The 22500-nt window shown below is 43.7% G+C and overlaps 1 protein-coding gene across 1 annotated transcript in view; it reads left to right on the top strand.

The window, feature by feature from the left end:
- LOC137802196 (neuronal PAS domain-containing protein 3) overlaps positions 1–22500 on the top strand; it is a 218638-nt gene that overhangs the window by 56660 nt on the left and 139478 nt on the right. The window contains 2 exon segments of the mRNA XM_068599854.1: positions 5872–5929; positions 5932–5978. Of these exon segments, the coding sequence (XP_068455955.1) occupies positions 5872–5929; positions 5932–5978 (105 nt within the window).

Here is a 22500-nt window from a genome sequence, read left to right on the forward strand (position 1 = left end):
CAGAACTCTGCACAATTACATCTTTAAGATATTCATATTTCATCAAGTCTAAACCTTGAGATATTGTGCGATATCTCAGCAACGCCTCGAGTGATTTTCTCCAAATTTGGCAGGAACTTCCACCGAAACTCAAGAACGAACATGTTTAAATTTGGGGATCGTTCGTCGTCGTGATTCAAAATGATTACAATTCAACACAAGCGTCTAAAACGTTCTAAAACGATGAAGTGAAGTCCTGTTTGCTGAGACGAATGTCTTGACTTTCCTTAGATGAGCTGGATTGTAAAAAAACTATCTTCAGTGTTGAGATCTGAAGCTCCGCTCGGTCCTCACAAAGATAGTTAAAGAACTTGGTGTGTTTCTGAAAGGGATTTAGTTTTGCAGTCAAACTCTCCTCCAGCTTTACTGCGGCGCCGGAGCGAGACCGAGCGGCTAAAGCCGGACCACAACACCCGGGCCAGCTGGGGACAAAGTGTGTGTCTGTGTGTGCAGGTGTGTTTTACCTGTGTGTGTGTGTGTGTGTGTGTGTGTGTGTGTACCACAGGGTGTGGATTTGACCCTCACCCTGGAAGTGTTGAACATTCTCATAACAAACGGAGGTGCACAGTAACCAGGGGAACACAAGTGTGTGTGTGTGTGTGTGTGTGTGTGTGTGTGTGTGTGGCGTCCTCGCTGTTCGCTAAACTGACACATTTTCAATCACATGGTTTATTCTGGGGAAACGGTCGAAAAAGAGGGAAAAGGGCAGATTTCTGCGACTCTTTGGGCTACAACAGGACAAGCCAGGATTAGTTTTTCACTTTGTGTGTGTGTGTGTGTGTGTGTGTGTGTGTGTGTGTGTGTGTGTGTGTGTGTGTGTGTGTGTGTGTGTGTTCTAAGACAATGCCCTGGTAGCCAATTTGTAATATATAGTCGGCCTTGAAAAATGGCCCAGATCTCCCCTTCGCTGTCTGCAATTTAGCTCTGCCGGCGCCCGGCAATACCCATTGTACTGCCTCCCACCACTGCCATTTTGGCCTGATGGAGTGTGTATTTCCACTGTGTGTGCGTGTGTGTGTTTGTTTACTTGCTTATGTTCATCTCAGTGTGCATTTACCCATGAGTCTGTCTTTGTGTGTGTGTGTCGGCGTGCGCAAGCGAGCGACTCTGTTTATACTCAGGTTATTGAATTTCTGCTTGTGCACCAGAGAGAGAGAGAGTGTGTGTGTGTGTGTGTGTGTGTGTGTGTGTGTGTGTGTGTGTGTGTGTAGTCGCATCGTTGTTGTTGTGTTCATTTAGTGTGTGTATAGTTGATTTTCTGTGTGTGTGTGTTTGATGCAGTGCAGTTACTCGACCACTTTCCAAAATGACAGCGAGACACCTGAAGGCATCAATCTGGAACTAATGGACAGATTGATGAAAGAGAAAAAGAGAGAATGGAGGGATGATGAAGAGTGGAAGCAGAACAAGAGAGGAGGATGTAAGGTGGGAAGGAGGGAGGAAGGAAAGAGAGCGAGTGATTTGTAAGTAGATAAACGAGGGACGAAGGTAAAGAAGAGAGATGGAGGGAGGAGGAAAGGACTTTAGCGGAAAAGGAGGGATGGAGTAAAATAATAAAAGAGAAGCACGGAGGTAAATATATTTGACGATGCAAGGGGATGGAGTGAGTTGTAAAGAGAGGAGAAACAAGGAGAGGAGGAGGAGGAGGGAGTCATACAGAGGAAAGAAGATGGATTGAGAGACAGAGAGAGAGAGAGAGGGATGAAAAGGACAATTAGGGAGGAAAGGATGGAAATCAAGGGAAGTAAATGGTGCTGGTGAAGGAAACTGATTAGGGATGAAGGGAGTGAGGTGTAAAGAGGAAGAGAGACGGAGAAGAAGGGTGGAAGGGTGCGAGGAAGATAAAGGAAAGAGGGATGGAGGAAGAGTTTAAAGCGAGGGAGTAAAAAGGAGTCACACTGGCGTCATCGGTGACGTGTCAAACAGCAGGGGGCGCTTTAGGGGCGGGGCTACAAGGTGATTGACAGGTCGACACCAGAGACGTATGCGCCGTCTCTACGTCGCTCCGCCTCTGTCCATATTCGGTCACTTCCTGTTCTCTGGTTGCACCAAAAAGCAAGATGGCCGCCCGAAACGCGATGTTGATGAAGGAAACCGGTGATTTCTTTGTTTTCTGTCACAATATACGCGTCCTCATTCGACGTGTGTGTGCGCTTCCCCGTAGTAGAAGTAGTAGAGCAAGTAGTTGTAGTAGTATTATTGGTAGTAGTGGTAGTATTGTGTGTTTTCTTGGATCTGAGCGGTGTTGCTGGTTCGCTAAACTGGTTTCGTTGTTGGTTTGATCAACTTCTGTTAAAGAAGTTTTATTTCACTTATGAAGGATTTAGGATGAAGGTTAGCAGTACTGAGAGGTACAAATACATCGCTGTAGTACTTAAGTACAGTATAGAGTGAATGTACTAATACGTGAGTACTTTCTCCATCTCAGCTTTGTAACGTCCTCGACTGAAGAAACCACTTAAAGAAATCGTTTGGAACAACAATTAGCAGCAAAGCCTCCTGTTTAAACTTTTAAACACACATTTGGGACGAGATGATGTCATACTTTTGATAACGGGACGTCCTGATGCGTTTGTCCCCCCGACACGAAGGAGGTCGCATCCTGTAACAGTCCTCTGGTTTGCGTCTGGCTGACTGACTGGATGTTGATCTGATCAAACCGACTGCGTCTCGCTGTGTAATCAGTAAAGTACAGCCAGCTCACGGAGAACAAACCTCCTCCTCTTCCTCCTCCTCCTCCTCCTCCTCTCCCTCCTTCCTCTTCTTCTTTTTATTGTGTTTTTGTTGTTTGGTGTTGTTCGCCGGTCGTCGTCCCCGCTCCCTCGACAGCAGCGCTATGTTCCCCAGTCATGCATCAAGAGATCAAATCAGAAAAAAAAGTAATACAATCTCTGGACTTACATCTCGCTGGTTTAATTTGAACCTCTCCTTCCCTCCTTCCTTCCCTCCCTCCCTCCCTCCCTCCTTCTCTCTCTCCCGGCTTTAAAACAGAAGTAAGTGAAGCCGCCACTGCCCTCGCTTCACCCCTCTGACAAGAACAATAGCGGCCGGCTCGCCTCAGAAAACTGTGTTTTACAATAATACTCGTCCACAAAGCAAGACCGACAATGTCAATGGTTTTTATGGAGCGCTACACCGTGCAGCTAATGTTCTCCTGCAAGCCGGCGCCGCTTCGCTGCCTCCCCCGGCTCTCTCTCTCTCGCTGTCTCTGCCGGTGTCTCTCGCCCCGCTCTCTTTTATTTTTTTCCCCTCCTCTCTTTTATTCTCCCTCTCTCTCGGTATGAAAAATCCATTCCGGCATGGGTTTTGACAGCCTGTCTTTTTTGGCGGTGTGTGTAAAACTCCAATAATTCACTGCGCATAGTCACTTTCGGGGCGCTGCTTTGTGTGTCTGCGTCTCGCCGTCCGGACGGGCGGCGTCCCGCCTGTCGCCTGTCGGGCCGCGGCGTTTATTTCTCTTCAGTATTTAAAACAAGATTCAGTTGACCGGGCAAACGCCTCTCTCTGAAATCACTGGCCAAATGTTCACCACCGCTCAAAGGTTTGGGGTCACTGAGAAATGTTCTGAAATGAATCACGAACACACTCTAAAGATTGTTGATGTGTGTGTGAAAGATTATTCCAGGTGGAAACGTCTGGTTCTTGATTCAATATCTACAGAGGTGTATAGAGGCCCGTTACCAGCAGCAGCACTCCAGTGATGATGGTACATTGTGTTGTGTTGAATGGATGATTAAAAAAACCCTTGAAAACCCGTAAAAACTCTTAAAGGTCCTTTAAGCAACCCTTAAATATCCTTAAAAAATCTTAGAAAATCCTTTAAATCCTTCAAAAAACCTTTAACAACCCTTGAAAACCCGTACAACTCCTTGAAAATCCTTAAAAGTCCTTCAAGAAACCCTTAAATATTCTTAAAAAATCCCAGAAAATCCTTTGAAATCCTTAAAAAAAAACTTAAAACCCCTTGAAATCCTTGGAAACCCTTGTGCAGTGACGTCACAGAGCAGAAAACAGCTCTGCTGGTGAGAAAAGCTTTACAACTGTTCTTCCTTTGAGCTGGTTGAGGACCTGGAGCTTCACATTTGGGGTTCATTAAACTCTCAAAATGGCCAGAAAAAGATAAATTTCTTGTAAACCTCTCCAGTCTGTTCTTGTTCTTAGAAGTGAAGGATATTCCATGAAATGGATATTCCATAATGTACATTTTTGTTTTTGAGATGATTAATAAATAGCAGAGTTTTATTTCCGGTGAGATAAAATAAAAGCAATCGTTTCGTTGCACATTTCTTGGACTTTCCGACATCCAAGTTTTCGTCTTCTTTCCAGGTTGTTAAATCATCTTATTCCATCAAGCGTGCAATATGTGTCAGTTTATTTCAGCTCCTTATTTCATGTTTCTTACACTCATATTGAATGAAATGTATTAATGATGAAGGCCAACATGAGCAACATGTTTCACTCTAACGCACCACTCAGGCACATTATCACCCGAGTCATAACGGCCTTAAAGGAGCACAAATGTGTGTTAAACTCAATGAATACATATTATACATACTTTACATTTTGAAACACAGTTTGTTAAATACATACAACACATTTTTTTACATTTAAAAAATAATCCATTTTGTTTTTTTTTAACCGTTTTAGTAGCGCTGAGTGTTGAAGAGAATCTGGAGATACGATGACACCACAATACAGAGGTTACTTTTCAATATATTGTAATACTGTAAGCATATATTGTGATACTGTGAGCATATATTGTGATACTGTAAGCATATATTGTGATACTGTGAGCATATATTGTGATAGTGCAAGCAAGGCGATGCATTGCAATCATTTTAAATATGTAATTAAATGAAAACGGTCATACTATAAAGAGCACACCATCATCTGCAAAGAGTCGGATAAAAAGTGCAATCACAGCGGAGGGATCTGCGTTAGCGTTCTCCACCGTTCCTCGAACAGCAGAGCACTACTTTACTGAGCTGCTGACTGCTTTAAACATTATTAATCATGATTGATTACTTTTATTAAATTGATACATAATCACAACATATAATATTGTGATCTACTTTGTGTTCAACCCCTACTTTTAGCCTCTAAACGCTGTATTTACATCAGTGTAACATTTAGCGTAGTGCCACTAGTAGTACTCCAGTGAGGTACTACTACTGCTACTACTACTACTACTTCTACTTCTACTACTTTTCTCTAACGTTCTGTGTGATTGACAGGTCTCCATCAGACCTTGTAGCATGATTGTAATTTAGTAAATGACGTTCCATTTAGCGTCAAACAGACCATGAAGAAGGGGACGCTTTAGGGGCGGGGCTACAAGGTGATTGACAGATCCACTAGAGACCTTTACGGCTTCTCTACGTCGCTCCTTCTCGGTCCTAATTCGTCACTTCCTGTTCACTGGTTTCAAAAAGAAAAAAAAAACCAAGATGGCGACGTCAAAAAACGCTGAAGTCAATGAGTGACATCACGGCGACCACGCCCACTTCCTATCCACCCATGTTGTGTTTGGGATCAGGCTGCTGATTCAGTTTGAGATTTTTTAGAAGCTCACAAGGTCATGAAGGTTTATTTATTTATTTTTTTTTGCCCACTGAGTTAAAATGCCCGACCGCTCCACGTGAAGCTGGAGCCACATTGTCTAAATATATTGTGCTGCTACTTATTTTACATGTCCTTAAACTGGATGCAAAGTGAATAATTCCTCTCCTTCCTCCTCTCCTTCATCCTCTCCTTCCTTCCTTCCTTCCTTCCTTCCTTGTCTCTTCCGGCTGTCGTTAAAGAACCTCTTCACGTTTTGTGTGTGCTCCACAGTGACCCCTACTGGGAGCGGCCGGCTAATGCAGGCAGCTGCTCCGCCGCCCGGCCCAAGACGAGACGCTTCACCTGGCCGGCCAGCAGCAGCATACCTCCTCACCATGGTAACGTTTGTGTGCGCTCCCCGTAGCAGTAGCAGTAGTAGAAGTAATACTAGTGGTATTCGGTAGTAGTGGTAGTATTGTGTGTTTTCTTGAGCTGAGCGGTGTGGCTGGTTCGCTGAACTGGTTTCGTTGTTGGTTTGATGTGATGGGAGGAAGAAGTTTTATTTCACTTGTGAAGTATTTAGGATGAAGGTTAGCAATACTGAGAGGTACAAATACATCGCTTTAGTACTTCAGTACAGTATAGAATGAATGCACTAGTACGTGAGTACTTTCTACATCTATATCATAGTTAACTATCCCTATTGTACTTCATCTCAGAGGTATGTATAGTACTTTTTACTGCACTACATCTCAGTCATCCCTCCCTCCTCTTCCTCCTCCTCTTCTTCCTCCTCTCCTCTTCCTCCTCTTCTTCCTCCTCCTCTTCCTCCTCTCCTCCTCCTCAGAGGTCTTTTGTCAGAGAACAGAGAGAAGAAGGGATTTGACACCAGGAAGTGATGCATTGTGGTTGATGTTGTGCTCCGTGTGTGTGTGTGTGTGTGTGTGCGTGTGTGTGTGTCTGTGTGTGTGTGTGGTGGATTACAGTAGTGGAGAATAAAGGAGGGATTTGTGTCGGAGTCAGCCGGAGAGCTGAAAGGAGGCAGCAGTTAATAGCTCATTATAGGGCGAGCTTAACACCATGTAGGACACACACACACACACACACACACACACACACACACACACACACACACACACACACACACAGTTGTGTCCCACACGTCTGATGGTCTGACTTCGATGTTAAACTGCTCAGTTTCATGAACATCAGAAGACAATGAAACACAAACACGACAATAAAACATGTTGTATTTGTATTACATGTTTTTATACATATTTTATATGTTTTTATACATATTTTATATGTTTTTATGGTTTAAAGGTGGAAGAAGAGACATAAAGAGTTCAGAGGGAAAGGTCACACTCGTGTGTTTCAGACTTCAGGACTTTACTGTGTTTGTGAGGACCGTTAAACATAAACATCTTTATGAGCAACAAGTTCAGCCTCCATGTTTTACTATCACTGTGAGGACACAGTGTTGTCCTCCACCTCCTCTTCCTCTTCCACCTCCTCTTCCTCTTCCACCTCCTCTTCCTCTTCCACCTCTTCTTCCTCTTCCACCTCTTCTTCCTCTTCCACCTCCTCTTCCTCTTCCACCTCCTCTTCATCCACCTCCTTCTCTTCCTTCATCTCTTCTTCCTCTTCACAACTCTTCTCATCTTCCTCCTCCACCCCCTCTTCCTTTTCCACCTCTTCTTCTTCGTGTGTGTTTATGTATGTCTGTCTTTTGCTGGATATATCTTTTATGTAAAGTGTGTGTGTGTGTGTGTGTGTGTGTGTGTGTGTGTGTGTGTGTGTGTGTGTGTGTGTGTGTGTCCAAAAGGTGAAATTGAGATAAATGGTGGAGGAGCTGGGTGGTCACAGAGGCCCTTGATATACACTCCACCTGTCTATTCTGGTTAGTGTGTGTGTGTGTGTGTGTGTGTGTGTGTGTGTGTGTGTTTAGTTTAATTACATGTGTGTGTATCTCTCTGTGGAAATGTGTATTTATACATACATGCACATTTCTGCCTAAGCAGGGGTACTGTGTGTGTGTGTGTGTGTGCGTGTCTGTGTGTGTGTATGTGTGCGCGAGCGTGTGTGTATGCAAGCAGAGTGGTTGTAAACTAAAAGAGACAGATGTACTAGAGAGAGCCTTGCTTATTTTCTTCTAACACACACACACACACACACACACACACACACACACACACACACACACACACACACACACACACACACACACACACACACACATAAACAGCACTTATAGAGAGAGAGAGATTGGTGTGTGTGGTTACACATGAATATATCTGATCATGTGATTGTTCTGCTGATGAGGAGAGAGAGAGAGAGAGAGAGAGAGAGAGAGAGAGAGAGAGAGAGAGAGAGAGAGAGAGAGAGAGAGAGAGAGAGAGAGAGAGGAGAGAGAGAGAGAGAGAGTGAGAGAGAGAGAGAGAGAGAGAGAGAGAGAGAGAGAGTGAGGAGAGAGAGAGAGAGAGAGAGAGAGAGAGAGAGAGAGAGAGAGAGAGAGTATTAGTGCAGCAGGTGTGCTGACTCGCCCGAGGTCTGTCCTTCAGACTTGACGGCTCTAAAAACACATAAATCCTCCTCTTCTTCATCTTCCTCCTCTTCCTCCCCTGTGTTTTCCTTCTGCTTTCCATTCTTCCTCCTCTTTCCTCCGCTAGTCCTTCCTGTGTTTCCTATCCAACCTCTTCTCCTCTCTCCTTCGTCACATGATTCTTTCCTTCCTCTTCCTCTCCTCCATCATCTTCTTCCTCTTCCTCTCCTCCTTCCTCTTCCTCTTCCTCTCCTGTCGGTTTGATGCGTCCTGAACTCTTTTCTCTTCCGTGTCGTTTCAGTCGACTTTCTTCACCTTCATCTCTTTGAAGCTTCTCTCTTCCTCACCTTGACTTTCTGTTCAACCGACTTTCCACCTTTCAAAAAAAAGGAGAACAATATAAAATTCTCCTCCTCTTCCTCTGTGCGCCTTTTTTTTTATTTTTTGACAGACGGCTGCACGGAGTTCAATAATTTAACCTTTTCTTATTTTGTCTTTTATTTCTCTATTTTTTATCGTGTGTGTCTTTGTCTGGCAGGAAACATGTTAATAATAGATTGTATAGACTTAGAAGTGTGTGTGTGTGTGTGTGTGTGTGTGTGTGTGTGTGTGTGTGTGTGTGAGAGGCCTTTTGAAGTCCTGATGCGGTGTTTGTAGTCCGGCAGCATTGATCTTGAGGCTCATCAGTCTGATTGTCTCTCAGATCAACAGTCAGAATGTTTGATGAAGTTCGTTTGAAACGAATCAGTGGAAACGAGTTTTCAGCTGAAGAGAATCACCTGAGCAGCTTTGTTTACTGCACAGCATCAAACAGGAAGACATGAAACGCCACTTCCTGTGCTCCTGGATCCCTCTTCTTCTCTTTAATCCGCGAAGATTTCACTTTTTAAATGTCCCAGAATCCTCTAGGGGAGCGTGACTCATCAGTTACACCTCAGGGATCCACCATCTTTTTTTTTTTTACAATTAACACTTTAAATATTTAATTAACGGGTAAAAATGACAAAAAAAAGATTGAACGCAGACGTCGAGCTCCTTCTGTTGGACGAGGACGATGGAAAAAACTAAAAGATATAGATCACCGGAATAAAAAAACACAAATATTGATGTCTTGTACACATCGACTGGCATCGAAAACAGGAAGTCAGCGGTAGAGTTGTAAAGCCCGCCTCTTTTTGCTCAATCTCTTGCTACTAAACCCCACCCCAAACCACGGCCCTAAACCACGCCCCCAAACTCGCCCCCAAACTCCGCCTCCAAACCATGCCCCAAAACCTTGCACCCAAACCACGCCCCCAAAACTCCCAAACCACGCCCCCAAAACATTTAAACCCTGCCCCCAAAAATCCCAAACCCCCTAAACCCCGCCCCTAAACCCCGCCCCCCTGCGTCTCCTCCATTCGTTGGCTGCAGTGGTTGGACCAGAAGTTCTGGTGTACGTCAGCATAACTTCCTCCTGCCGCCGTGGCGTTGGAGGTAAAGAGCGTTCCATCGTCAGCGAAGAGAGAGAATAAGAGCGAGACGATCGTTTCAACTCCTCACTCGGCCTCTGTTTATTTCCCCCAAAACAAAACCGCACCGCAGCTTTCTCTTCTCGCTCCTCACGCATGCTAATCCCCGCTCGGCCCGCCGTCAAAACGTTGACGTTCGTCGTGTCTTTGACGCTCGGCGGCGGCGGCGGCGGCGGCGGCGGCGGCCCCGAGCGACTCCGAAAAGTGTTGAAAAACGAAAGTGTTAAAAAGCGACAGCCTCCTCCCTCCTGGCCTCGTGGATCCGTCCTCATAACTGAACAAGTCTCCCGCCTCACAGGACGGCTGCTCACCTGTGGCGCCTCCCCCTCCTCCTCCTCCCTCCTCCTCCTCCCTCCTCCTCCTCCCTCCTCCTCCCTCCTCCCTCCCCCCCCCCCCCCCCCCACACAAAGGAATCAGTCAAACCAGAACAAACACTCAGACATCATGTATTTACTTCCTCGTATTCCCGAGGTTTTGTTTGCAGTGAAGAGGTTTGACTTTCACCTCGTCTCTTCCCGCCGCGCCGCTGCTCGCTGTTGCCCGCGGCACTTTTTTCCCATCACCCCCTTCACCAAACCCCCCCCCGCCCCCTCCCCCTCCTCCCACCAGGAAGACGTGAGGAGCCTCTGCTCCGCCATGCAGCCTCTGACAGCAGGAAAGTGTTTTATAGACATTTCTCCAGCGCGTTGTTGGTTTAAAGCCGCGCGCTGAAGCTCGTCTTCCTCTTTGAGGAAGACGAGCTTCCTGCAGCTGCAGGAAGCTTCAATCTGTAAAGCTCCAGTTTGAAGGTAATCTGAAGATTAATCCTGACGGATCCGTTTCCTTCAAGGCTTGTTTTAGATTCTGCTGCAGGTCAGAACATGTGATGAGAACATGTGATGAGAACACGTGATGGGAACATGTGATGAGAACATGTGATGAGAACATGTGATGAGAACATGTGATGAGAACATGTGATGAGAACACGTGATGAGAACACGTGATGAGAACACGTGATGAGAACATGTGATGAGAACATGTGATGAGAACATGTGATGAGAACATGTGTAAAATTATACATAACACTAATAGCTAAAATATATAACACTAATAGCTCTATAAATACTTAATATACTGACTTATTATGTACTTATTATTCTTACTTAATACATACTTAATATACTGACTTAAGGTATAATTACTATACCGACTTAATAGGCACTTAAACTAATTACTTAAATATACTGAGTTAATAATTACTTAATATACTGATTTATTAAGTTCATTATTATTTGTACTTACTTAATATGTACTTGATATACTAACTTAATATACTGACTTAATACTTAATTAATATACTAACCTATTATGTCCTTAATATACTTACTTAATACAGACTTAAACTAATTACTTAATATACTGATTTATTAAGTTAATTATTATTTGTTTTAAATCCATAACAGGAGAGATAATATATATTTATATATATATATATATATATATATATATATATATATATATATATATATATATATATATATATATATATATATATATATATATATATATATATATATATGGAGGATGAAAATCTGCTTCAATAATCCCGTGATGTCGAGGAATTGGAGGATTTTCAATTAGTGTAAATATATTATAAAAACATGAGGCGGCGCCTGCAGCCAGCGCTCTGATGTCAGAGCGGAGGGGGCGGGGCTTAAAGACACTCTTTTTAAATAAAAAAGATCAAAGGGAAGTGAAGTAGAGCCGTAACGCGAGATGTAGAAGCCTGAAGCACACACACACACACACACACACACACACACACACACACACACACACACACACACACACACACACACACACACACACACACACACACACACACACACAAGACAGATCTCTTTGGTTTAAGTTCATTTTAAACGTTCAGTATTCACTAGTTTAGTTTCTGAAACACAAACAACTGAGCAGCTGCAGCCGCATCACTCACCGTCAGTGTGTGTGTGTGTGTGTGTGTGTGTGTGTGTGTGTGTGTGTGATCCAGCTGTTGGCCGCTGCAGTGTGTGACTGACAGTCGGCAGCGGCTGCTTTTATTCATGAGCGTCTCTGCTTCACATTTTAAGCCATAATTAATAAACTCTCACATGCCTGTAAGGTTAGTGTGAAATATTAACTAGACACACACACACAGCAGCCACATAAACACACAATCCTACATTGTGTGTTTATTCCTTAAAGGGTCGGCGAGGTCTGCAGACGTGTATTTACACGTTAAATTAATTAATATTTAATAAACGGTTTATAACACAAAATAAAATCTACGAGCCGCTTTGTCTCGTCAATATTCAGTTTTTCATGATGTGGGAAAGAGAAACGCTGCAGACATGATGCAATTATCACACATCTGTCACAGACAGAAGGACACAGGTGTGTGTGTAGGTGTGTAGTTGTGTGTGTAGTTGTGTAGCTGTGTGTGTGTGTTCAGAGTGAACGCAGCAGTAAAGCTAGTAACAGTAGAACATGTAGCGACTGACTGAATGAGCTGCTTTTGTTGTTTACTTTCTGCCATCACACACACACACACACACACACAAGTACACACACACACAACTACACACACACACACACACACACAACTACACACACACACACACAACTACACACACACACGCCCCTCTATCTCCCTGATCCAAGGTGATAGACAGGCCAGATGTGTGAGTGTTTGTCTTTTCCTGCACCTGCATACGTGTGTGTGTGTGTGTGTGTGTGTGTGTGTGTGTGTGTGTGTGTGTGTGTGTGTGTGTGTGTGTGTGTGTGTGTGTGACAGCCAGTCACCTTGCAGGTCTGCAGCTCATGGCTGCATGAATAAACATGAGTGTGTGTCCACATCCACTCCCAGCTCCACTGCACTCGCTTCACTCTGATCTGTCCACTCTACTGGGTTCTACTCTACTGGGTTCTACTCTACTGGGTTCTACTCTACTGGGTTCTACTCTACTGGGTTCTACTGTATTCTGTTCTACTCTACTGGGTTCTACTCTACTGGGTTCTACTCTACTGGGTTCTACTCTACTGGGTTCTACTGTATTCTGTTCTACTCTCCTGGGTTCTATTCTGTTGTGTTCTACTGGGTTCTAGTCCATTACGTTCTGTTTTAACAGTCGTACATATGTATCATTTGTACGTTTTATACATTTTAAACGTGTTTGTCATAATAACAAAACCGAGAAGCCGCTTTAGTCGTTTAAAGGTAGAACACACACAGTAGAACACACACACAGTAGAACACACACACAGTAGAACACACACATAGTAGAACACACATAGTAGAACACACACACACCAGTAGAACACACATAGAATGTTCTTTAAGGTGATCATAAAACATCTATCTATCTATATATTTGTACACTCAGAGTCTGAGAGGAGGAGGAGGAGGAAGAGGAGGAGGAGGAGGTGAGGAAGAGGAGGTGAATCTTAAGTGGACGTATAGCGAGCAGCAGAAGCGTGACGCTGCATTGATGTCTATGGGAAGCAGGAAGCGGCGGCTCGGTGACAAACAGAAGCTTCACTGTCTGGTGTCGGTTCTGCTGCCTTCAAATGTGTCTGTAAAAAAGACCGTTTACCCCGTGAAGAACCCATAATCCATAATATGAACCACGTCCTTATGAAATATTAAAAACACCGGTTTGAGCAACTTCTGTGGAGAAAATATAATGTGTTGACTTTTGATTCTCGTACTTTTTTAAACTCAACATCTTTAATTTACACACAACCAAAAAGTAAAAAAAACAAACAAGAAGAATTATATAATCCAACGTCCAAGAAAAGATCCTCACAGGAAAAAATCCTTTAGGCAACAAAACTATTTTAACTTAAAGAAAAGACGGTCGTCAACATTAACTTCCTGTTTCACTCGAGGAATGAACAGAAACACTGCGGGTCGTCGGTTCCATCCCTCTGTGTGCGTTGATGCATTATTTACACCTCCTAACTCCTGGATAACAAACAGAATATTGTGCATTACGCCGCATATTGTTTGTTTGTTCTATTTATATTCTCAGTATTTCTGTCCTGGGTTGCGTTTCTCAGCGTTGCTGCATTGCTGTCGCGTAATGGGCAACCTGGACCCTGACGTGAGAGAAGGACGAAGACGAAGAGACGAAGACGAAGAGACGAACGGGGAAAGAGCGACACGAGGAGAAACAGGAAGTGAACAAAGAGCGAGACGAGACGGCTGAAAAGGCCGTCGGACGTCGGACCGGTTGTCCCGGTTGACAGAAAGACGGGTAGACGGGGGGGTGGAGACAGACGGGGATGCAGACAGACGGGCTATAGGGTCCACATCCTGCCGGTGGTGTCGCCTCCATCCTTTATTTGTGGAGATTCGACTGTGAAAGTCTCCCTCAGATTGGCTCCTCATCCGGCGTCAGAAGTCCATCAGTTTGGAGGATAGTCGGATCGACACGCTGCATTTAGAAAGCACTCTCTCTCTTTCTCTCTCTCTGCACTACCTCTACCTGTTGCTCGCCCCGTCTCCTTCTCTGATTACCCCCCCTCTCCTCCACCCCTCCACCCCTCCACCCCCGACAACCCTTTCCTTCTCCGCGGGATCTCAGCCTATTTCATCCCCAGTCATGGTCCACTTGCCGCATGGAAAAGGTTTAGCCGGCAATCCCTCGCTCAGATAGGGCCGGAGCGTGGTGGAGGAGGGGGTGGAGGAGGAGGGGGGGGGGGGGCACGGTGAGCAAGGCTGAGCCCAGATAATAGTTAAAGAGCTCCACCGGCTGACGGTGTTAATGTCACAAAATGTCATTGAAAGAGTTCTGTGCAGTCAGAGAGCGTGTACCTCGGTATTTATCGTGAGCGAGCGTCACACCAAACTCCATTCAAAATCCTGCTGTTTTAAGACCCGCAGACTTTAAAAGGTATTGTGAGTATCAGCAGTAGAAGTACCCTGAGTAGTACTGGCACCAATGATACCAGCTGCAGTACTACCAATAGTAGTAGAAGTACCTTTACTAGCCCTGGTACCAATGATACCAACTACAGTACTACCAATAGTAGTAAAGTACCCTTAGAACTGGTACCAATGATACTAGCTACAGTACTACCAATAGTAGTAAAGTACCCTTAGAACTGGTACCAATGATACCAACTACAGTACTACCAATAGTAGTAAAGTACCCTTAGAACTGGTACCAATGATACCAACTACAGTACTACCAATAGTAGTAAAGTACCCTTAGAACTGGTACCAATGATACCAGCTACAGTACTACCAATAGTAGTAGAAGTACCTTTAGGAGCCCTGGCACCAATGATACCAACTGCAGTACTACCAAAAGTAGTAGAAGTACCCTTAGTAAAACTGGTACCAATGATACCAACTACAGTACTACCAATATTAGCAGTAATAGAAGTAGTATTAATACAAGGGCAGTGTTTGTTTATCCTCATGAAAGCAGTTTTTAAGGTGGATCTATCACTTAAAGCAGTTTTTAAGGTGGATTGATCCCATAAAGCAGTTTTTAAGGTGGATTGATCCCATAAAGCAGTTTTTAAGGTGGATCTATCCCATAAAGCAGTTTTTAAGGTGGATCTATCACTTAAAGCAGTTTTTAAGGTGGATTGATCCCATAAAGCAGTTTTTAAGGTGGATTGATCCCATAAAGCAGTTTTTAAGGTGGATCTATCCCATAAAGCAGTTTTTAAGGTGGATTGATCCATAAAGCAGTTTTTAAGGTGGATTGATCCATAAAGCAGTTTTTAAGGTGGATCGATCCCATGAAAGCAGTTTTTTAAGGTGGATCGATCCCATGAAAGCAGTTTTTTAAGGTGGATCGATCCCCGGTCTCGTGACCAAACACTCTGCAGCTCCTCGGCGTTCCCGCTGCAGCAGACTTTGTTTTTTTTATAGAGTCTTTAATTATCAGCTGCAGAGTTTTTACTGTGGCGTGACTGCATTAGCTGGGATTGAAAAGCAAGCGAGGTGAAGAGTGTAAGGAGGCGTTTTACTGCCCAGTTAAACCGGCTCTGTGGATAAAAACACCGGCTCGTTGGCGAGCGGGAGATTTACACCGTGTTGTTCTGCTTGTTGCTAATTTACTAATTGGCTCCGTGTGTAAACTCAAAAGAGAAAATAAAACTTAATTTGTTTGCCGCTGCGTAAGTGCTCCGCGTGGAAAAATAATGCGAAGGAGAAGAAGATTATCCACCTTTTAGTCGGTTTATTGTGGCGATTACTTCCTGCGCCCGCGTCGCGCGACCGCCTAGCTAACGGAGACTTTACGTTCACGACGTCTGTGAAGAGAAAACTTTATTAACGTTGTGATGAAAAGAATCATCTTTAAAGAGATTATTGTTTGAATAAATACAAGGAAGATATGTGATTATAAAACACTGGAATACATTAAGTACATATATACATTATAGATAAATATACTTTATTTTAAACTTTCATCTTTTGTATTGTCACTTTTTTCAGTTTCTTTTTTGTATTTCACACCAAATATGTTTTTTTTCCTCCAGGGCGGATTTGCATTTATACTTGTATTTTATTATTATTATATATATATATATATATATATATATATATATATATATATATATATATATATATATATATATATATATATATATATATATATATAAACTTAATTAACAATTCAGTTCTTCAGTTTTTATACGTTCCGGTTCATGATTACGTTGATATTATCGTACGTTTAGAGGACGAATGAAACACCAGCTATTACCTTCAGACTCTCTTTGTCTCAGACATTTTAACACACACACACACACACACACACACACACACACACACACACACACACACACACACACACACACACACACACACACACACACACACACACAGAGATAGTAGCACCTGTTCTACCTGTAGCTCACACACAAAAAAATTCCTAATCATCGCAGAACAAAAGAAACTTTCTCTCTCTCTCTCTCTCTCTCTCTCTCTCTCTCTCTCTCTCTCTCTCTCTCTCTCTCTCTCCCCTCTGTTCTTCTCTAAGTCTCTCGTCCAGTCTCATTGTTCTCCGTCCGGCTGACAGGGAACTCCCTCTGGAGAGCTGAGATCACAGATGCTCTGCTGATGGGATGTCCAGCTAGTTAACACACACACACACACACACACACACACACACACACACACACACACACACACACACACACACACACACACACACAGTCAAACACAGACACACACACACACTTTTTTTCTCATTTTTAGGATCTCAAGTACACACACACTTTGACCATCACGTCTTCATTCAAGGACGAGTGTCAGACGCCAACACACACACACACACACACACACACACACACACACACACACACACACACACACACACACACACACACACACACACACACACACACGCAGACGGAGACAGGTCCATCTGGCCAGGAGAGCTGGTAATGTGTCTGCAGGTCAGGCAGGAGGCCAGCTGTGTTTGTTGGAAGCTTCAGTGAGTCCGCCGGGTCCTGCCATGATTAAGAACTCAAGCCTGAGTGTGTGTGTGTGTGTGTGTGTGTGTGTGTGTGTGTGTGTGTGTGTGTGTGTGTGTGTGTGTGTGTGTGTGTGTGTGTGTGTGTGTGTGTGTGTGAAAGAGATAAAACGGAGAGATAATTAAAATGCCTCTAAAATATTGCTGCTTCTGCTCCGTCTGGAACCAGACAAAGAAAAATAACTAGTTTGTGTTCTGAAGGTGGATTTAAACTTTTATGAGTCTAAAGTCTAGTCTAGAGTCTAGTCTAGAGTCTAGTCTAGAGTCTAGTCTAGAGTCTAGTCTAGAGTCTGGTCTACAGTCTGGTCTAAGTCTAGTCTAGAGTCTAGTCTAGAGTCTAGTCTACAGTCTGGTCTACAGTCTGGTCTACAGTCTGGTCTAAGTCTAGTGTAGAGTCTAGTCTACAGTCTGGTCTACAGTCTGGTCTACAGTATAGTCTAGAGTCTAGTCTAGAGTCTAGTCTAGAGTCTGGTCTACAGTCTAGTCTACAGTCTGGTCTACAGTCTGGTCTACAGTCTAGTCTAGAGTCTAGTCTAGAGTCTAGTCTAGAGTCTGGTCTAGAGTCTAGTCTAGAGTCTAGTCTGAAGTCTAGTCTAGAGTCTAGTCTACAGTCTAGTCTAGAGTCTAGTCTAGAGTCTAGTCTACAGTCTAGTCTAGAGTCTAGTCTACAGTCTAGTCTAGAGTCTAGTCTAGAGTCTAGTCTGAAGTCTAGTCTAGAGTCTAGTCTACAGTCTAGTCTACAGTCTGGTCTAGAGTCTAGTCTAGAGTCTGGTCTACTGACTGGTCTATAGTCTAGTCTAGAGTCCAGTCTATAGTCTAGTCTAGAGTCCAGTCTATAGTCTAGTCTACAGTCTGGTCTAGAGTCTAGTCTATAGTCTAGTCTACACTCTGGTCTATAGTCTAGTCTACAGTCTGGTCTAGAGTCTAGTCTACACTCTGGTCTATAGTCTAGTCTAGAGTCTGGTCTACAGTCTAGTCTAGAGTCTAGTCTAGAGTCTAGTCTAGAGTCTAGTCTAGAGTCTAGTCTTGAGTCTAGTCTACAGTCTAGTCTGGAGTCTAGTCTAGAGTCTAGTCTTGAGTCTAGTCTACAGTCTAGTCTAGAGTCTAGTCTTGTGTCTAGTCTAGAGTCTAGTCTTGAGTCTAGTCTAGTCTTGAGTCTAGTCTACAGTCTAGTCTTGAGTCTAGTCTAGAGTCTAGTCTTGAGTCTAGTCTTGAGTCTAGTCTACAGTCTAGTCTAGAGTCTAGTCTACAGTCTAGTCTAGAGTCTAGTCTTGACCTCTTTGAGAGCTAAACAGCTGATAAGTTGTTGAAGTTAATAGAAGCAACAAAAACACGAGAAGAGTTCATTCTGCCTCTCACACGCTGCTCTTCATCACCACACGCTCCTCTTCATCACCACACGCTCCTCTTCATCACCACCCGCTCCTCTTCATCACCACACGCTCCTCTTCATCACCACACGCTCCTCTTCATCACCACACGCTCCTCTTCATCACCACACGCTCCTCTTCATCACCACCCGCTCCTCTTCATCACCACACGCTCCTCTTCATCACCACACGCTCCTCTTCATCACCACACGCTCCTCTTCATCACCACACGCTGCTCTTCATCACCACACGCTCCTCTTCATCACCACACGCTCCTCTTCATCACCACACGCTCCTCTTCATCACCACACGCTGCTCTTCATCACCACACGCTCCTCTTCATCACCAAACGCTCCTCTTCATCCTCACACGCTCCTCTTCATCACTACTTGGGCCGGGTGTGTTATAGTTCCGCTCACAGAAATCAGGCTGGTGTGTGTTTGTGTGTGTGTCTATATATTTGTGTGTGTTTGTGTGTGTGGTGGGTTCAGCAGGTTTATGAGTCGCTGCAGGCTTCAGGGTGATCCAGGTGTGTGTGTGTGTGTGTGTGTGTGTGTGTCTCTGAGTGTGTGTGTGTGTGTGTGTGTCTCTGAGTGTGTGTGTGTCTGAGTTGTTTTCAAGACATTGTCTGAGTTTCAGTTATTTCTGTTTTCAGGATTCAACAACTTCCTTTAGTTAATGTCATTGACACAAAGTTTTTTGTGTTAATTAAAGTAAAAAGTCGAGATGATAAAAGTTGTGTTTGTGATATTGATTTCATATCGAGACGCATTTCACCAAAAGTCCTTCTGGATGCTTCAACTCCTCACTTCATCAGTCTGTGCTCTGCTTGCATGTGTGGACTGTATATACAGATGTGTGTGTGTGTGTGTGTGTGTGTGTGTGTGTGTGTGTCTGTGTGTCTGTGTGTGTGCAGGGGGTGTTGTAAGGCCAAAGGTATGTTGTTCTGACTCTGTTGCCAAACTAATTAGCGCCGTCGAGCTCGAAAGCCTGTGGAGAGGTTACACCACACTGTGTGTGTGTGTGTGTGTGTGTGTGTGTGTGTGTGTGTGTGTGTGTGTGTGTGTGTAAGAGAGATATCCTGCCAACACACTCTACCTCAAGTACACACAGAGACCCAGACATCCCTCTGTCAGGTCCTGACTCCGTCTTGGCCTGCGCTGCTTCCATCTTGTTATCTGATCCACAGGTCTGCACCGCTGTGTGTGTGTGTGTGTGTGTGTGTGTGTGTGTGTGTGTGTGTGTGTGTGTGTGTGTGTACGCTTGATAACATCATTCACAGCGACCGGCTTGGTTAATGATGTCGTGTGAACTGTGTACGTTTCTACAGACGCATGAAGGAAGAGAGGAAGAGATCTTAATCACCTCGCTGCTCGTGTTGGAGCTCCTCTCGCCGCGGAAGACAGGAAGAATGAACGAGAGAGAGAGAGAGAGAGAGAGGTGGAAAGAGGAGAGAAGGAAAGGAGAGAAGGAAAGGAAAGAGAAGTAAAGGGGAGAGACGAGGAGAGAGGAAAGGAAAGGAGGAGCCGGGAGGAGCTAAAGAAAGGAGAGCGACGCTTTAAAAAGGTGATGCATCAAAACGCAATATAGAAGTTGCACGGAAAAGAGGAAGAGAAGGAAATGAAAAGATGACAGGATGAAAGAAGACAAAGAAAGAACAATGAGATTAAAAACAACAGAAAAGAAGAGAAGAGTTGTAAAGTTAGGAAAGGAAGGGAATAGGGTCAGAAAGTGTGTATAGATCAGAGATGAAGAGGAGGTAAGAAAAGGACAAAAGTAAGAGAAGAGGGAGGAGAGAGGGATGGAGGGATGAGGAAGAGGAGGAGGAGGAGGAGGATGATGGACGTTGTCAGGGGAGGAAGACTCTCTCTCCGTCCGCTGGCTGTCAGCCAGAGAGGAGAGAGAGTTGACTCTTTGTTTGAAGGTTACAGGAGGACGAGGAGAGAGAGAGAGAGAGAGAGAGAGAGAGAGAGAGAGAGAGAGAGAGAGAGAGAGAGAGAGAGAGAGAGAGAGAGAGAGGGAGAGAGGGAGAGAGAGAGGGAAGGAAGGAGAGAGGGAGGGAGGGAGGGAGAGAGAGAGAGGGATGATTGGAGAGAGAAGAAGAAATGATAAAGACATGAAGAGAAAGACGGGCTCAAGTAATTTTGTGTCTCCAAGGTGGCAGCAGCTTTTACACCATTAACACTGTGTGTGTGTGTGTGTGTGTGTGTGTGTGTGTGTGTGTGTGTGTGTGTGTGTGTGTGTGTGTGTGCGCGCCAACTCTTTAACGAGGGACTGCTGCTAATTTCAGAGCTAATACTGAACTGTTCCACTCCAGTGAACTCATGGAGGAGGGAGGAGGCGAGGACATAGGAGGGAGGAGGAGGGGTAGAGGAGAGGAAGTGAGGGAACAGAAAATAAAAGTGTGAGTCAATGAAGTGCACATAAAAGGACGTAGGAAGGAAAGGGAAGAGAGCGGGATAAGGGAAAGGAAAGGAGAGATTGTGAGGAGATAGCAGGGGGAAAGGGAAAGGAGGAGAGGAACTAAAGACAGGGAGAGGAGAAGAAAAGAAGGAAAGGAGAGAGCAAAGGAAGGAGATGAAGCAAGGACGCAGTTGGAAAAGAAGGGAGAAGAGGACAGGAGGGTGTGAGGAAGGAGTGGCCTCCTCTAAGGAGAGAGGAGGAGGAGGAAGGAGGAGAGAAACAGAGAGTGGGGGATGAGTGAGAGAGGGTGAGTTCGGCGGAGGTGAAGGTGAAGATGATTAAACTCTCCGTGAGCAGCTGTCGCCTCCTTCTCCTCCTCTTGCATCCTTCTTTCATCATCCCTCCTTCTGCCTGTGATCTGCCTCCGTCCGTCTCCTCCGTTTGTTTCTTTCCTTCTTTATTTCCTTCATGTGAGACGTTCACTTTGATTTATTAAAGGAATCTACGTCACGTTCATCCGTCCTCATATATACATAAAGAAATGATGTATAATTATAATAATCCCCCAAAACGGAGAAAAGTCTGGATGAATGGAAGTAAATGGACTCAAAAATATCAGTTTATTATCTGATGCATGAATAAATGCAATTAATCATCTTCATGTCAGTAACTCCAGAAGTTTCATGATGATATATATACTTTAATTTTTTTTTTTTTTTTTACCTTTTCCACCAAAACGGATATTTTGCCTCCATTTACTTCCATTCATTGAGACTTTTCTCTGTTTTTTTGGGGGATTCTTTGCTTCGCCCACTGTAAAGAGTCATTGATATAGAAATGATATATAATTATAATAATCCCCCAAAACGGAGAAAAGTCTCGATGAATGGAGGTAAATGGCGGCAAAATATCAGTTTATTATGTGATGCATGAATAAATGCAACTAATCATCTTCATGTTAGTAGTCAACTCCAGAAGTTTCATGGTGATGTATATATAAATATGTACATATAGATATGTCTACATTTTTCTTTTTTTTTTTACCTTATTCAGCAGATTATAAACGGATATTTTTGCCTCCATTTACTTCCATTCATCCAGACTTTTCTCCGTTTCTTGGGGCGATTCGTTGCTGACAGTGGAGGCGTGAAAAGTGATGTATAATTATGTATAAATTATCATTTTAGTGAGGCAAAGTATTCTTTTAAGAGTCTGAGAACAAACTTATATCGAGAAAACAACCTTTAAATGTAAGAAATATAATTTCACGTTTAAAGGCAATTTTCTATCAACAAGTTTGTTCTCAGAATACTTTACCTCTCTAAAATTATCATTCATATATAATTATATATCATTTATACATCAAGAATCCTCCAAAAGTTAGAAAAGTCTCGATGAATGAAAGTAAATGGAGGCAAAAATATCCGTTTATAATCTGATGCATGAATTATTGCAGCTATGTCCACGTGTGGAACATGAATGTATATAGACCGCTCCAATTAAAAGTATTGTGTTTATAAAAACATGAATAAAACAGTAAAAAAAATAATCATTTTTATGGAAATAATCAACTGCAGATTTTTTTTTTA

The sequence above is a fragment of the Clinocottus analis genome, unplaced genomic scaffold (genome assembly GCF_023055335.1).
Source record: "Clinocottus analis isolate CAN_PGR_092001 unplaced genomic scaffold, fCliAna1.0.p SCAF_5, whole genome shotgun sequence".
NCBI classification, from domain to species: domain Eukaryota; kingdom Metazoa; phylum Chordata; class Actinopteri; order Perciformes; family Cottidae; genus Clinocottus; species Clinocottus analis.